General features: G+C 40.7%; 1 protein-coding gene across 10 annotated transcripts in view; it reads right to left on the reverse strand.

Moving 5' to 3' along the window:
* Positions 1 to 18,676, reverse strand: part of MRTFB (myocardin related transcription factor B) — a 281,537-nt gene that overhangs the window by 64,403 nt on the left and 198,458 nt on the right. The window contains exon 1 of one of the 10 annotated variants that reach the window (XM_027117345.1): positions 9,511 to 9,815. The exons of the other annotated variants lie outside the window; for them this stretch is intronic. Coding sequence (XP_026973146.1) covers positions 9,511 to 9,631 — 121 coding nt within the window. The 5' untranslated portion in view covers positions 9,632 to 9,815. Of the gene's footprint in view, positions 1 to 9,510; positions 9,816 to 18,676 lie in introns of those variants that run through there. 10 annotated transcript variants of the gene reach the window in all.

Raw genomic sequence — 18,676 nt, forward strand, 5'->3', positions numbered from 1 at the left:
CAGAGTAAGAATGATAGTAATGGAAACAATGCTTTCAAGATGTTGCCCAGGGGGCTTCCCTGGTTACGCAGTGGTTGAGAGTCCACCTGCCGATGCAGGGGACACGGGTTCGTGCCCCGGTCCGGGAAGATCCCACATGCTGTGGAGCGGCTGGGCCCCTGAGCCATGGCCGCTGAGCCTGCGCATCGGAGCCTGTGCTCCGCAACGGGAGAGGCCACAACAGTGAGAGGCTCGCGTAGTGCAAAAAAAAAAAAAAAAGATGTTGCCCAGGAAGGTAGGAGAGAGGCGAAAGCTTGAGGGGTGTGGAGCTTCAGGTTGGAACATACTTGAACAGGTTTACAAGCGATGAAGAGCGAGAGAGAAAAGGAGAGGGGAGAGGAGGGAGAGAATGGGAATGAATGAATATGAATGAGAATAAAGGAGAGAATAAGAGGTAGCAGATCCCTTGAAGGGGAGGGGATTCAGAGCAAACAAGAACAACCTTGTTAAGAGACACTTCCTCTATCATGACAGGAAGGCAGTGAGGATTGGATACAGCTGCAGATAGGTTTATAGATGTGGTCTGATTCCCCTTCTAAATCTCATCCTTATATTCTAGCAGCTTCTACAATGCTCACCATATAGAAGTTTTAATAAACATGTTTTACTTAATTTTGTACGGTATACTTACAAGTATATAACTGAGTCACTATTTTCTAAGGAAAAAGAATTCTAGCCAAGTTTAAGAATAAGTCACCAAGAAGATTTTGTATGGGCAAGTGATTATCATGGGACAGAACCAACACTTGTCTTGCTTAGTTGTATGAATTTGAGGCTTCAGATATTTCTGAATTGATGTTGGTGGTAGAACAGAAGACAAAATCTAATTATATTGTTTTGAAGGGTAAAAGAAGACTGAAAAAGGGAACACTAAGGGCAAAGGAGTAAAGAAGAGCATGAAAAACTGGTAGACAGTAATTTATTTTCATCTCCATTTACAGTTAATGTGAAATTTAGGCTGCATTAGAGAAGCGTACAAACACTTAAGCACTCTCATAGATGATAAAAAGTAGCAACCGAAGATCACAGACTTTTGGTTGTATTTTCAGGGGTCTGATTTGCCAATTATAAAATAAGGTTCTTCTTCAAGTAATTTAAAATAATGAAATGCAAAGAGGCCAAAAATAAAATGGTGGTGTGTCCTATAAGAGCCATGCTATCTGCGCTCATTAAGCAAACTCCCGTCAACACTCCTGTCTGAAGCAAAAGCAGAGTTAACACGGTTTGCACATAAATCTAAACCTCTGATACTACCGAGCGCAAAGGGCATTCTGATCAGGAATTTTTATATTATGATTATTTTCCATTTAGGTAAAGGAGAGACAACATTAAGTTAATTTAAAAAAAACTGTGCAAATCAGTGTTTGAAAGTTAGGTCTTAGACTACCTAGGAAATACTGCCTTTCATCCAATATCAGAAAGTCTACTGCATCCTTTGACGTCCACTGGGGTGAGGGGTGTGGGGGAAGAGGCAGGTGATACAAACTGTGGAATTCTAAACCACTGTCCCTTGCTGGTAGGGAGGTCACAGTCAAGAATGCAGCATTCACCCTCTATTAGGAATTAAAGAGCAAAAATGAAGTAAAAACTAAAAATGCTAGCAGTCCAGGCTAATGCACTGTAGGTTTCCTGCATTAATCTGCACCATGAGGTCAGGAAGACAATGTTTTCAACACTCAGCCCTTGGAAATTTACAGGTACTTTGATAACTCTCTGGTTGGCTGCTGCTTCTGTTTCCATGGAAACAGGCTGCTAAAAATGGGCCATGTTTCTTTAAACTGATCATACCTTCACACAAATTCCCCTCTCCTTTTTGTCAAAAGTTGGAATGAATTAAGTATGCTTCTCATGGTATGACAACGTGATATCAAGCCAGGGGACCTGGTACAGAATGGCAGGGACAACGTTAGCCTGTGGCAGACATACAGAAAGATATTATACATACCTATGTGCATCTAAAAAAATCTCACTTGGTTAAAACGCAGTGGAAATAAATTACACAGTGGAATAAACTGAAGTATAACACAAATAATAGGCACTGCAAAAGTAAAATCATCCACTTAATTGCCTGATCACCAGCAATGTAAAGAGGTTAAAAAAACTTGATTTGTTTTTTCAGACAATTAATTTTTAATCTGTAGGACCATGCTGGTTCTATACCTGAATGTCTAGATTTCTTAACCCTCCATGTTTCCAAAAGAAGATAATGTTTATTTTTCTTATTTGGGGGGTAATCAAAAAGTCTATGTTTCACTGCTGCATTAGAATTTCAGTGTGCAGCCATAGGCAGAGGTGCTGACACTTTTTTTTTTAAATCTTTATTGGAGTATAATTGCTTTACAGTGTTGTGTTAGTTTCTGCTGTATAACAAAGTGAATCAGCTATACGTATACATATATCCCCATATCCCCTCCCTCTTGTGTCTCCCTCCCACCCTCCCTATCCCATCCCTCTAGGTGGTCACAAAGCACCGAGCTGATCTCCCTGTGCTATGCAGCTGCTTCCCACTAGCTATCAGTTTTACATTTGGTAATGTATATATGTCCATGCCACTCTCTGACTTCATCCCAGCTTCCCCTTCCCCACTGTGTCCTCAAGCCTGTTCTCTACATCTGTGTCTTTATTCCTGCCCTGCCACTAGGTTCATCAGTACCGTTTTTTTTAGATCTCATATATGTGTGTTGTGCTGACAGCTTAAAGCTCTTTCCTAATCCCTCTAAATTGGGAAAATGTACGTTGTATAAAAGATTCTGAAATGCCTTAGGGTAAATTCCTAAGGCAGCTTCTCTGAATAAAAAGACAATTAACAATGAAACAGGAAAATAGTGGAATATTATTTACCTCCAGTTTTTCCCAGAATAGTAAGCACATGCTACTCTCTTGAGGTCATTTGATCCTGGCTCAATATCCTGGTTTTTCTTCCCATTTTGTGGATTCAGGAATGGGACATACACACACACACACACACACACACACACACACACACACACACAGAGTTGACTCTTGAACAACATGGCTTTGAACTGCACAGGTCCACTTACACGTGGACTTTTTTTTCAATAAATGCAGTACCTGTATTTTCATTTTACACATCTTTAACTAAGTGGGGGAAAAGTTTGTGTTTGATTAGAGATCACGATATGTGGAATCAAAAGAATTAGGGTCTGAGTCCTGATTTTACCCAAACCGTTTTGGTTTCCTGCCCTTGGTTGAGTCATCTGTCAATTCCTTTGTTTCTGAGGCAGAGAGAACAGTACTCAGATTTTTGACTGCGCATGGCAGGGGGGTGGGAGGCTGGCACCCTTAACTCCCACGTTGTTCAACGTTATATATGTATACCTACACACACATGTGCCAATTTGCCCACAAAAACACAAGGAGAACAGTGAACTTGGGACACAACTTGTGTGCAATCCTAATGTCAGAGCAACTGTGCACGATGATGCAGATCAAAGGATGAGCTGCAGTTGTTCAGGCCAATCGGGTGGGGATGGGGTGGGGATGGGTGGGCAGGCAGAGGCGTTCTGGGAGAGAACAGCTGTGGAGAGAGAGAGAAGTAGCACAGAGGCAGGGCCTCACTTGCTGAAGGCGGCCAGAGTGTAGGCGGAGATCAGCTGGGCAGCTCTATCTCTACTTGAGTAAAGATTCCTGTTGAGATTCTATTTGAGGAAGGGGACCTGGATAAGGGTGGGGCTGTGGTGAAACAGTGCTGTTGAGAAATGAAATATTTTTGAGGTAGAACTGACAGATTTGATAACCAGATTTGGTGACAGGCTATGAGGAGAAGGTCAAGGAAGGTATCAGGGATCACTCCCATTTTGGGTTCCTGCCGTGAGCTAATGGGGGGACGGAGGTGCCACTGACGGAGAGACAGGAAGCCCTGGAGGAATGTGTTTCATGGGAAGAAGTAAGGGGCCTACTGGAGCCGTCAGGGATGTAGATGACCGTGCAGGTCTGAAGCACAAGAGAGACGCCTGGCGCTCAGTCTGTGATCCTCACTCATTTGGACTAAAGCAGAGAGAGTTATCTTCTGCTATGTCTTTTATGTGTGTGTGTATTTTAACTTCTAAATGATCATTCAGTTTCCCACTTTGCAGGCCATTGCTTATAGAGGTTTACAACCTCTAGAGTGACGCTGTGGAGAAGCACTCAAATTTCTGCCAAATAAAATGATTTCCAAAAAAAAGTTAAATTACATAATTTCATCTCAAAGGCAGCATATATCCATTTTTAAAAGACACTGAATTACATCTGGGAAAAAGAATCTTCTACTTTTTCCTTCATACCTGTATGTTATTTGAATTTATTTTAAGGACCGTATCGTACACTTCAAATTTATTTTTTAAAAACCCATTAATTTAGCAATACCTCACTTGTACAACACTTTCAGTTATGGAGAACACTGGCAGAAAACAAAGAAAGAAGAAATTCCCAAAGAAATAAAAATAGATGCTGCAAAGTTCACGTGCTTTACTTACAGAAGAAGGCTCGGTAGCATTCTCTATTTTAACTGCTTATTTGTCTGCTTCTCCCAGGATGACTCAATACATTTTAATTGAATCAACAACACAATCAGGATTCCACTATTACATTTTGTTTATTTGTTGCTTACTTGGAAGATTAGAAGCAGCAGGTCAGAAAAGCGAAAAGCAGCCGAATGTGGCAGATGACAAAAATCAAATAATAAACAATGATTCTAGTAATCTAGTAATGATCTAGGGATCATTCTGTGCATGGGCAAACAGTTTTATACACCTCAACAATGACTTAAGGCACCAATGCATTACATTTTGGGTTAGCCATTACTTTATAATTGAATTTTAAATTATATCTGAAGGTAATAGTTCAAACTATATTGTTTAAGAAGGCAGAGAGGGGTATAATATTCTTCAAAAACTTATTGCATAATAGTAATGTATCTTTGAGATGCAGGGCACTGGGAGTGAGGTATAAAAATCATCCAAACAATGACAGTATCTCCAAGAAATGTTATGGTCTAATAGTGAAGATAGTACAGACACATACTACAGTAGCAAAAGGTGACATGCCATAAAAAGATGCAGAGCAAGTTACTGGGAGTATATGATAGAGAAGGAATTATTTTTAGCTGATAGGATCAGGTGACTTTCTTTAGGAAGTGGCACAGGGACTGGGTTTTAAGAGACTCTGGACCTGCAAAGCTGGGGTGAGCAGCTTTCCAAGAGAACGTCCAGCAGTGATGGAAATGGTTTATAATCTGCATGGTTCTATACAGAAGCCACTAACCAGGTGTGGCGTCTGAGTAACTGAAATGTGGAGAATGTGGCTGAGGAGGTAGATTTTTAAAAATTTTACTTCATTTTTAATGATTTTAAATGTAAATCTGAACAGCTATGTGAGGCTAATGGACAGTGCAGGTAGAGTATGTATGAGATAATTTGTCACTTAGAAAAGTTTTGGTGCTTTAATAAAGGTATTTATTTAGTCTATTTTCCCTAGGTTGAACTGCTCAGAATATCTCAGACAAATGTGCATTTTTTCCATACATAGATCTCCTATAGCCATGTCCCAGCGCACCCCATTAACCCACTCCGCTGTCTATGATGCAGTCTGCCACAAACTTTCACATGCTTTATCACAACTGTTACTAGCCAGTCTACGACAGAATTGGGAATGTGGTTCCCCAAAGCAGTAGCTCTTCTCCCCACCAGCCACAGCTGAGCCACACAATAAAAGGAGCCCAGATCCCCGAGTCATTTCTTAGAGGACGGCTGACTAGGATAGCTGCCCAACCCACCTGGGACTATGTTTTGAGCAAGAAATGCGCTTTGATTGGTTAAAACACTGAGTTTGGGGGTTGTTTGTTAGAGCAGGTAGTTCAGTCAAAGTAATTAATACACAAGCCAGTTTTCTTTCTTTGGTGTTTCATTTTCACCATTAGAGAGCTCTGTATATCGAACATCAATGTTTCCTCTTTAAATTGATTTGCTACCATTTTGTCTTGGATAAATACGGGATATAACTAGCTGGTAGCACTGGCATTATGATTCATTATCTCAGTAACGCTTCATATTAAACCACTTATCTGAATTAAACATCTCAATTTATTTGATTTTTCCCCTCAAGTTTCATGATTATTAATTTGTAAGTTGTCAAGTCAGTGATGTGTAATATCCTTTAGTTGTTAGAACGAGAAATTAAATTTAAATCTCATCTGTGATGAGCCCTATTAAAAAATGTTCTAAACCTTTTGTGGATAAGTCAAAAGGTGAGATTCCCTACTGCTGCTTTGACAAAAGAAACCAGTCTAAGGAAAATGTTCTATTTTGAAGTTGATCAGAATTCATGACATTTGTTGCCATTTCTCACCTGAAGCAGAAAATAATTAAATTCTCCAACTATATATGTGGGTTGGTATTTATCAAAAAGTTTATATAAGCATTAACAAAACTGTGAGGAGATATGCTTTACTATCCAAAGAATTCTCTGGTATGTGGTGACAACTATTCACAGGCGGTTGACACTTGGAACATTTTTCCCTTAAACTTTCAACAGGTATTGCTAAATTTTCTTGCTAAGGTTCACATAAACTTTGAAACCTATGATTATCTGATTACAAAATCTGTTTTTCCCCCTAATAATAATTTCAGCTAATTAGCACTGTCAACAATAACAGGAATTCTAAAATGTCCCCAAAGAAGCAAGAACGAGAGCAACTACTTGAGAAGCAGAGGTCGACCTCCCACCCCTCGCAGCAGACACCATCACGAACGCCAGAGACCTGGCTGTGTCGCTACGATTAGAATGGAATGGACCAAAATCTATTCTTCCCTCATTACCTGAAAACTTTTGATTCAGACACTGCCACAAATGAGTGGAACATCAAATATTATTTATGTGAAAGGTAGTATTTTAAATTAGTATCCCTTAACACGAGGCATAAACCACAGACATGACTAAATAGTCAGAAATTTGTCTTTTGACAAGACAGCATAGGATCTAATTAGACTCTGGGGCATTTTAGTGTTTGAACATTGCTGCCGTATCAATAAGCTTTCACAGATTAATAAAACTGACATATGACCCAGGACCTAGCAGCAGAAGAAGCTCAGCAGTGGCCTGTCCCAAGAGTCTGATAAGGTCACCGCTGGTGCTCATCTGCAGGCAGTGACTGTGACACACTGAATTCCAGGAGTTCAACCCTGCAAAGGAACGTAGTCATTTTCGGAGGACACCAAGGAAAAAAAGTAGCTTTCTGCAAAATTTCTCCTATTTTTTCTGTTCTAATTAAACTCAGGTCTAATCCTCTTTCGGTGTCACTACCTTTGAGGTACAGATCACCTTTGATATCTCTCTCTTTTTTTTTCCCCCTCAGCCCCATCGCTAGCAAAAAATAAGTAGACATACAGTCTGTTGAGATAGAAAGCGAAGCCTAGTTCAGTGCAACTGTGGTGAGGTAGATGAATTTTATCATCCAGTCATTTCTGTGGAGTGTTTAAAAATATGAAAGTTCTCTCCCTGTACACCTCTTTATACTGATGAATTTACATGACAGTAAGATATGTAAGTACTTCTCTACTTTGCCAATATACACAAGATTTTAAAAATTAAATTTTAAATAGAAAGGAAAAGTAACAAAGGGTTAAAAAAATTAGAAGAGGGGTGGCAAACTGGCATGAAACTGGGTATCTCATAAAGACACTATGAAGTAGGTATTGTTTATCTTCATTGTAAAAAGGAGGAAATTAAGGCTCAGAGCAGTGAACTTGTCTAGGGTCACAGGGCTAGAAAATGGGATTTGATCCCAAGTATATCTCACTTCAGAGTCCATGCTCTTGCTCTGTGACATTATACTACAGCACATGTATAAATTCAAAGCATGGTCACAACTGTTAGGGAAAGAATCGATACATTACGTAATCATCTCAAGGCAGTTTTGCTGTTCCTGTTGATAATTCTCCTACCCTGTTTTTATATTTTTAATTCTTGCTCTCTACACTCCTTATCATACTGTTGTTGTAACATCTTTTTATTTCTCCAATTGCATTTTCCTCCACTTTTCCCGGTTTTTCAATTGTTAAAAATTTATGATGTTAATAGGAGCTTAACACTAGAACTTGACTTAAATGATATATAGATAATCCCCTTTTTAAGTTACTGATTTAAAAAAATTAAGTTCTCCTCAGTGAGTCTCTAGAACGTGCCCTAGAAGCTCTACCGGTGTTGATTTTACGAGAGTCTACAAGAAGACCTGCAGCGCACAAGCGGGGGCAACCCCGCCGTCTGGTTCCTGGCAGCAGCTATTGATACTTCATTGTGTGTCCTTTGTTTCCATCTACATGTTTGTTTCAACCAGTACCCAAAAGAAGTTCAACTCCAATAAGAAAACAACTATCGTTCCTTCTTCTTATTGTTTAAATATGCAACGATCCATCACCACATTCTCCTTTTCTAAATGTATGAAAAAGAAAAGAAGGAATATCATTTTGGAAGAAGCTCAGACTGCTGCTTGGGCAGACAACTATATTTACTGTCTGGGTCTCCAGAAGACGAGGAAGAACCGGTGGAGAGGTGAGGGGGCAGCTGATGGTTATTGTGGGGAGTTTTCCTCCCAAAGAACACTAGAAAATCAAATTTCAAATTAAACAAGCATCGAGAGGGGTGACTTTCATATCTCAAATTCAGAAAAAACTTATTCTCTGAAGATTCTGAATTTCTTACTCCATGGTCCCTGGTCTCCAGCTGCTGTAGTAAAGCACACTGGGCACTGGTCTTGCCACACTTCAGTGTACCAGGACACAGGACAGCAGTGCCCAGAACTTTGGACATTTTTCTTAAATCAGTCAGGGAGGTACCTGCGTGGTGGCCACTAACAATCACTGACAGCATTCTTAAGCTTGCTCTTTGCTTTGTTAAAAAACGACAAAACTACGCAATGTGCCTAGAAAACAAAACAAAATGATGGTGCAATGTGCATTATAACCAATTAAACCAATCATTTAAGGATACAATTAAGAAAGAGCTAGCTACCTTCCTGCTTTTAAACAATAAAAACCATAAACATGTTAATTGGAAAAAGAAATCATTTCCCTGGAACTACGTGTTCCTCAACGTAAAAGAAGCAGGGTTCTGCATAACACTGAAAAGGAAATGGCCTCTCCTAAAGTGAGGTGGGGGGAAGCAAAAAAATTAGAGGACATGAGAAAATCGACAGAACAAACCTGGCAGGATTTCACCGAAATGAGGACTGGCTTCGTAAGTCCCCTTACTCTATCAGTTACTGCCACCTCCCTGGAGTCCTATCAGTGAATGAATCTTCAGAAAGGGCTACCAAGAACAGCATTAAGCTTTCATTTCAAAGAACTTAGAGCGTGTAAGGTACGTGAGTGGAGAGAGAGCAGACACACGGCATGGGAAGCAGACACACACGCTCAGCCTGGTTGATGAGAGTATGAATTTGGCAGTTCTGCCCCTGTCCACAGACAGACTGACCTTCCTTGAGACTTTTCTGGTTGCTCCCTTCAAGGCATTCCTTTTCTTTTAGTGGCTCGAAATCGCCAGCAGCTAAAATCTCCGGGAAGCCCTGTTGCTGCTTCTTGGAGCTATCGATCATGGTGAGAGGCTTCTGGAGACAGGCAGCATCAAGCAAGAGAAAAACTCAGTCTGCCAAACAGCAGAGGCCAGCGCTCGGAATCCTCTGGTCCCGGGGTCCTGGGTGGCTCCTCACAATACCCCGATCACTGGGCAATTATGTCTTCAAGCAGCTGAAGGAGCCGTTACCCTTTAGTTGCCAGCTGGACCTGCGAATCGACTCCTGCTGCTGGAAGCCCGAAACTCTCTCCCACGTTGGGAGGCAGAGGCACGGAAGCACGATGATGCTGAAATCCCACCCCTTTTCCCAGCCAGCCCAGCTTCCCCCGCACTGGGGACTTCAATCTGCAGTTTGATGGTCCGCGTCATCTGACAAACAGTGACTCAAGCAGTTAAAAATAAATCCTCTAGTTGTTAAAAGACAAGACTTTGCTGATACCTAAGAAGACAAATTGCTGCCTGTGGTCTCTCTCCGGCTCTCTATAAACACAGCCACAGGCTGTGGAAATACTTTCTATCAAGCCAGCCAAGCACATCCATTACTCATTAAGTTCTCCAGCTAAACAAACGGCGGTCTAAAGCACCCGAAGGAAGAGGGTCTTATCTTAGCAGAGGCACCACACTGAATAAACATGTTACTAGCATATCTGGATAAAAACAGAAGCATGTCACCACCACACTGCTTTCGTGGTGTGCTTTTTGCCGTTGCCGGCTCTCCCAGCCACAGCCGGTTCTCTCTGTCACAGGGAATGACCGTAACTGCAGCTCTCTGCCTTCGCCAATGCAGACCCGGGCGGCAGTTTTCCTCTGTGCCACTAGTCGGCCGAGAGAGTTAACATCGCCATGATTGTGCTAAGGAAGAAAATCTCCTCCCCTGTATTAAAGGCAGACACTGAGAGCTTCTAGTTCATAACAGGTTCCACCAGCAAGCAGCCAAGTTTAATTTCACGTGAGCTATCAACGGGCACCGTTTCCCCAGGTCACCTGGCTGCCCACTAGGCACAGGGACGCTGCCTGAAGGAAATGTGCAGGTAAGGCAACTCCAGGCAAAGTGGAAATGCCTGCTTTCCTACACACCAAACATCTATCTGTCTACCGCTGTAGCCAAAAGAATCTGATTTTCATGGTTTGAAGTATGCTCCTTTGCAAAGAGGTCCCATAAAACCCATTAGAGGCTGTAAGCACAGGAGACTGAATCCTCCCTCCATGACAGATCTGCTTTTGCTTTGTTCACTTTTTAAATAATCAACATCTAACAGAGTGCCTGGAATATTAGGGAGTTCTCAACAAATACTTGTTGCATGACTAAGTGAATGAATGAAAGCAGAAGATAATACTCAGAGCTCTTCTTTTGATAATTACTCAGAGTTCTAAAGAAGTCCTAGGTCAGTGACCAAGAGTCACTAATTTTTAGATGAACAGCTATGTGTTCTTTAAAGGAAGCACATTTTCTCTTTAAAAGAAAATACACGCATACACTTTGAATGTGCATGTGACATGATCCTTTTGTGGGATAAAGAAAGGCTTACATTTTTACAGCCAGAAAAACCAATATTCTCTTCAACATATAACAGAGATGGGGACTGGATGAAGATTCTTTCCTTTGTCCCTGCTTCCAAGGCTGGTGTGCACTAAATCTGTGCTGTTCTAGAAAGATAGTTATCTATCCTTCTCCAGCATCTCTCAAGAATGGGATTACACAACACACGACATGCTTCTTGTCAACTGAAATTCCTTCTGAGGCAATTTAAGTCCATCGTTGGTAGTCTAAACCCCTGCAGGAACAAACTGCGACGACCTTAACACACTTCTCAAAAAATGCCCTCAAATGCTCTGCTACTACTTCTGATCCTAAGGCCTCCATTCTTCTAAATTAACTGTTCCTACACCTTTAAAGGAGTAAGAAAAAACCCCATCATTTTCCGTGGACATTCTTTGGGTCGGTGTGCCGAAAGTTTTACCAAGTTTATCTCATTTAACCCCTAATAGCCCTTTGTGATCACTATGATTATTTGTACATTCTAGACATTTTACAGACCAAGACCAAAGTTACAGAGCTTGTAAGCAGCAGATCTGGAATTCAAACAACATCTTAGTTCTCCAAAGCCCACATCTTTTTTCTATGGCATTGCAATGCCTGCTGTCTTCTAAAACATGCTCCATTTCTACGCTTTACTTTGATCTTGGGACAGGTTTAAGAGCAGAGACCATGACTTTCATTGCCTTCACATAATTCTACTCCTGGTGAGGGAGAAGGAAGGCAACATAATCACACTAGAGTGCTTTTATGAAAGCAATTTAACTTTTCCTGAAATAATAAACAATAGCAGCCAACTTTGTTTAGTGCTCTAAACAAAGTTGTAGTGCACAACACCGTCTAAGTGCTCTTCATATATTATCTCATTTATTCTGTTGACAGACCTGTGAGTTCAGTGTTGTTATCCTAATTTACAGATGAGAAAACTGAGGCACAGGAAAATCAAATATTTTGTCAGAGATCACATATCTCTGACACATAAGTGGTGGCCAGGATTCCAAACAGGCAGCTTGGTTCCAGAGCCTACATTTTTAATTGCTTTGCAAAAAGAACAACAAAAACAATAAACCCCAACATTCTCCTTTTCAGGATGTTGTTTATAAAATTGTACCCAATTTTTTGGCCACAAGTTTAGAAACCTAAGTAAATCCAGAGCTACATCATCCATTTAAAAATTCTTTATTGGCCATGTGTATGTGTGTTTAGTATGTTAAAAAGTAATACAATTCTCTTTTAAGGATCCTCTGTAGTCTTATTATTTTTGTTTCTAATAAATATAAAAGATCTCAATAAGGAAACATTTTCTGGCTATAGATTTGTATGAAAAGTCTTGCCTTTGTAGTTTTGAAAGGGAATAATAATTTCTCTAGTGGTGAATATGCCTAAAAGAACAATTTATTTTGCTATTTTAAAAATTCTGAAATAATTTCAAATTCAAAAAGCCTTTTTCCCCCGAACCATCTGCGAGAAGGCTCTGACACGATACCTCTTTACCCTAAGTGCTCTGGTTTATAATTCCTACAAACAAGGCTATTCTCCCACATAACCGCAATATGACCATCAATACCATGAAATTAACACTGATATATCATTGCCACCTAAACCACAGACTCCATTCAAGTTCTACCAGTTGTCCCGACAACATCCTTTATAACAGAAGGACCCAAACCAGAATCACATATGGCACTGAGCTTTCAAGTCTCTTTAGTTTTCTTCCATCTTGAACAGTTAGTTCCTCAGTCTTTCTTGATATTTCTTTCCTTGACTTTTGAAGATTACAGACTGGTTACTCGGTAGAATTACTCTCAGTTTGAGTTCGTTTGATGTGTCTTCATGATTACATACCAGTCGTGGCAGGAATATTTTTGGCAGGAATACCACAGAAGCAATGTAGTGTGTTCTTTGCATCCCATCAGGTAGTGCACAAATTCAATTTGTCTCATAGCTGATGATGTTTATTTCAATTTATTAAAATGGTATTGGCCAGGTTTCTTCACTACAAAGTTAATTTTTCTCTTTGTAATTAATTATTTCATGGGGCTGAGCTATTTATTACTAGAATGACTCCAAATGATGATTTTGAAAATTCTATCATTCCTTCTACATTTATTAGTGGCACATCCTACTGGGAGAAAAAATTCTCTTTATTCAGTTTATGTTATCTGTTTATATCAGCATGGACTCACGACTCCTACTTCTTTCAATGGGTTATAACATGTTCCTATCATTATTTATTTTGATGCTCAAAAATAATTCAAATAATTCCAGGTTTGGCCAGTGGGAATCCCTTTGAGCCGGCTTCAGCGTCTTACTGTTCTGAGCACTTTGAGCACTTGCTTACTTTTCGGCATAAGATGTTCCAGGCTCGCCTTTTACTTTTCCTGCTCTGTTGAGAAACCAAGCTAGGTGTGCTCAATGCTACTTGGGTGTCACTGTTCCCAGGCCTCTTCTGTAGTCAGAGGTAGGAAATATGTGTGAGTTTATGTCTCTGTGTGTGTAAACACAAACATATTTACGTCTCTATTAACAGATGTAAATACAGACCTGTATTTAAGTATGTACATCTGTATTTATGTATATTGAAAACCATGAGTTCACCCCAATGCCTCCAATTCCAGTCCAACCCCACAGGGTCATTCTCAGTTTCTTTCTTTTCTATATTTGTAAACTCCTCCTCCTATAGTGAGAATCTTGTCCCATGGTCTCTGCCACCCACTCGTGGATACCCCATCCACCCCATTACTGTCACTGCTGTGGCCAAACCCAAGGCAGACGTCTGCTCACCCACTGGCTCTGAAGCGTGGCGCTGGACTGCTGCCCCCACTCCCACGGGGCAGCTGCCTTGCTCAGCCCCACATAATGTCTCTTGGATTGAATTAGGGCTGGAGGGAGGAAGGAGACCTGCCTTCTCTCCTGGTAGGAGAAGCCCACAGTTATCACGTGAACTGCTTTCCGGTAGGTCTGCCCTTGTTCCTTATGTGCTACATCATCTTCAGTGGCACTTGGCTCTATTGTCACGAGTGGCGTTTAACGTCAAACGATAGGTGATTAAATTCACTTTGGCTCTGATAAATATGCTTCCACAGTGTTTGTGTCTACACTCAAAAGAGCTGTTTTAGTATGAAAGAGAGTACCATAAATCAAGTCAATTTTCCCACTACCCCAAGCATAGATATTTAATAAGCGTGAGAAAAACTGTATGGCTTGGAGACTAGGAACAATCCAAGAGAGGCCTCAGGGAATCAGAACAGAAACAAACATGGCTCAAGGGAACTACACAAAAACCTGGCAGAGTCAGTATACGTTTACAAGACTGCTGACAAGAAAGACTATCATTGTGAGGGTGCTGTGCTTCAATAAGGAAAAACCTGAGAATGTTACCAACTGGGCAACGTTCCGCCAACGTAAAAATATTCCAAAATAATGAATAAAATAAAAGTAATAAATAAAATATTTAGGAACAGAATGCAAAGAGACTGCTAAATACTAAGTACTGTCTGTACTTCTCCTGCAGCATTCTGGACCTCAGGATCGAGGAAGATGCCCTTTTCTTTTTGCCTTCCACCTCTGGGTGCTTTGGAACAGGTCCTCAGGTGAACATTCACTGAAGAAGATGCCGGCACTTTGGGGCTTCCTTCACACAGTCTGAGTGCAGTATTACAACATTTATGGAGTCATAGTCAGTCAGATTGGACGCATTTAGGGAGAAAAATTTCAGTCCAGGTTACACCTACATTTTTTTCCTAAGGGTATCATATTTTCAGTAAAACACATATTTGATCCTTAATTTTCTCCTTTTTAACATTACAAATGCCACTATAAAATATATCTTTAGACAATTACTAAATGGTATGGTAAATTCCAATAATTTCATAATTATTAAGCCCAGTTTGATAATATTGATAATTTAAAATATTTTTTGTAAACAAGGACAAGTACAGAGTGCTATCTGTGAAATCAGACAGCATATCTTAAAAGTCCTTCATTTTTACCACTGTTTAAATACATGGATATTGAATAGTACTGCAGATATGAAGAGATTATGGAAACGACTGTTTCATGAGGAGGGATACATTTTTCTAACACTTCTAAGATAAGATTTTGAAAGAATATCAGTGATTTGAGCAACTAAGTACTGTAGCATAACTGAACACTACAACAGGGCCAAACAGCCTGAGAGTTGCGTTTGTGATCTGTGCTTATCATAATCTTTCATCCTAGAATGCAGAGGCACTTCCCTCCTGTGTTTGCCTTGTCCTCTCTGAAGATGTGAACGGCAACCCTGGCAAGGTTTTTCAGGACTGAATTTGGACCATTAACACTTGGCTGATTAACCTCTGCTTACACTGAGGGGAGAGAGCTTCCTCTCGGACGGGGCAAGCAGTGGGTGAGGCAGAGGACATGTTTCCTAGCTCTTCCTCAGGCGGGTCCTCACGTGACAACGGCACCACTCAATCGCAGCATTCTGACGGCATCTCAGTTACTGGTGTCCTTTGTCTTCTCCCCCCAACTCCAGATCTTTAGTACGGATAATCAAGAGACGAGAGGATACACTTTATCAGCTTTGAGAAAGTCATCCAAATCCTTTCTCTACTTCTAAGCCTGAGAGTTACTTATAAATGTATAAACACAGACAACTGGCTGGAAGATTTACAACCAAGAGCCTTCCTTAGATTATATTTCTTCAAAGCAGACTTCCTTGAATTCTGAGTTATGGACTATAAGGGAGAATGAAATGACTACAGCTTTGAGGGTTTAGCATAGATGGGAGGAGTGACACGTTAAGAGGATGGAGTCCTAGTGAAGACTGGAAGGCACAGCATCCAGTTACAACCAGTCTGATGCTGAGGTCAGCGCCTGTAACAAGGAGACTGACTACCATGGTGTTTCTTGACCTTTTTTACATCATAGCTCCTGACCCTTTTTAATATAATTTTTTTAAATCACTTTCCATGAAATTTTAGCATCACAGATTTACTGTATGTATTTACGTACTCTATGTATATCTGTACATTATACATTAAAAAGACTTCTTTGCCTATACCCCAAGAGCCAATTTTCATTCCTGTTGAGAATGCTTAATTTACAAGAGGGAAAGCCAGTATTTCCTATTTTGTTGAGGAAAAAAAAAATAAGATAATAAGAAAGAACTGTATGCAGGAAACCCTCAATGAGAAAATAACAAATGTTCACCGTCTGTGATCATGGTTTTTAGATCACAAGTAAATTTAGCAGGATCTTGAGGATCTTTCTGACCCTCAGCAGCTCTGAGGGAAACACGTATCGATATTTGTTTTGTTAAAAGAGAAAGTGCAGCTCAGCTACGAAATGATGCGTTTTCAAGTCGCTCTGCTGGTGAACACATATCCTTAATCCTGGTTTTCTCACTCCAACATTCTTTTCACCAAAAGCAAAAGCCTGTGGGGTTTTTTTTTTCCTGTTTACTAAACTGACATGTGATTTTCAGAGGCATGTATTTAAGAAAAATTGGTAATTTAATTTTAGCGGGATGTAAGATCACAGATGGATTTTATGAAGGTTAGAGCCAGGATGGTTTTGCGGAAGGAATACAACTTCAGGGTTAAACATAATTCGGTTGTGAGAGCTATGAGGTCTTGGAAAAGTGGCAACATCTTTGTGTTATGGCTGCCTCATCTACAGCAGTGCATTAACGATAACAACAGCAGTAGCTGTTTTCTGTGATTACAAAAATCAGGAAAAAATGCGTATAAAATTCCTAGGACAGGCAAAACTGGCACTCCCCAAACGGTGGAGTCTGTCGGGGCTCATTTCTGGAATGATCTCCTTTGTCTCCCCCATGGCTGCTTGTCTGCTAGGCTTGCGGTTTCTCCGGCAAGACATATACACACAGACATAAGTGCAGACCACCACACTAACTACCACACCACACGCATTCTGTTTTCCAACCCCACCCTCTGAGGCTGCAGCAGGGTGCAGATAAAGTTCATCATTTTTTGGTTTGGCACTTAACACCTTCTGGTGTCTTTCTACTACTTGAGATTTCATGTATTAGATTAAATCTGAAATTTTTATACTCGCAGAGAACCCTGCTGATACTTTTTCACTTAACTGGAATAATGAAATAGAAAAACCGCCCCAGGTGACTAATCACAGCCAAGTAGTCAGCCATGGGCTCTGAGAACTGGGTAGAACAAACCCGAGGACATACTTTCAGGAATCCAAGGATGGCTTCTTGGATGAGTTCTTTGTGGAAAATTTAAAAATTTCCTGTTTTCATTTTGTTAACCTTGAAAAAAGAATCAAGTGTTGCCATATAAGAATGCAAAGTAAAGAGAGCTGGACCTTGTGGTGATGACATATTCAGGCCTAGAGAAGGCAAAGTGATAGCAGCCTGCAGCGGTCTTGACAGAGAAGCGGGTGGGAGAAGCGAGGCACCATGGGAGAAGCGAGGCACCGTGGCAGGGGGCAGCACAGGCTTGAGCCTAGGTGACAGCAGTGAGCACCACGGTCAGGTGTCCAGCAGTCACATTTATGCAGAAATGCAGGTGTCACAGGAAATTAACACCGATTTGAATTTCATTAGCTTTGTAGATTTCTGTAACATATAAAAGTGTTCTTGTTTTGTAGTTGTGTAAGTGCTACTAAGCACAAGGAGTTTATACTTCTTCTACAGTTGTACCTAATTCCGCAACATTACACTAATAAACATTAAGTCATCTCCTAACTGTTCTTAAAGGGTCAGTACATTTCTTAAGTTTGTGAACCACTGCTTTACCGTATAACTCAAATGGGGAGAGGGGACCCATTTACTCTGCTGCTCACCTTCCACAACATTTTCCTGAGGTGAGAATTAAGCATTTGCCTTCGTTTATCTAATCCGACTGGGGATCCTATTTTGCCATCTTGGGAGTCATGACAAAAGGTGGAGATAACACCAAGCATGGCTTGAGAAATTAAGGAGGCAAGAGGACTATGCAATTTCAATATAAAATCATGTCATGCCCTCACCCCTGCTCCAAAATGTTTCCTTCATCTCTTATTGACTCTACTTTGAATTACCGGAGCCACTGTTCCAAAGCATCTCCATTTTCCTCAAGGCAACGCTACATAACCACCCTTTTACCTTTCTCAGCAAGTAACTTGGGATCCTAAGATTTATGAATATTGAGGTCTTCAGACATAAACTCCACTCCACCTTCCAACTCCCATCCCACCTACTGTCTTTGAGGAAAAAGCAATCTTTTTTCTTGCAGAGGGGAATCCAGACAGGACTGTAGTTCCCTCCCACCTACTTACAAAATTGTGATCCTTCTCCGCGAGGATCCTTTGTGCCCACCGAGATTGCGCTGGCATCAACTGTCAACCCTAAACACCCACCAGTGCACACAGAAACACACGTGCCCTACTTTGCATTCAGGAGCTTCTTGCTTTCTAAACGGTAATTCCTAAATGAGTTCTCCTTCTGCACTTAAAATACCCTTGATGTTAAGATTATATGCTCTACTCAGGACGAAATCATCTCTAATTTTGTAAGTTAGGCTTTGCTGG

Source organism: Aethalodelphis obliquidens, unplaced genomic scaffold, assembly GCF_003676395.1.
Source record: "Aethalodelphis obliquidens isolate GAN/ISIS:26980383/991018 unplaced genomic scaffold, ASM367639v1 scaffold18, whole genome shotgun sequence".
NCBI classification, from domain to species: Eukaryota; Metazoa; Chordata; class Mammalia; order Artiodactyla; family Delphinidae; genus Aethalodelphis; species Aethalodelphis obliquidens.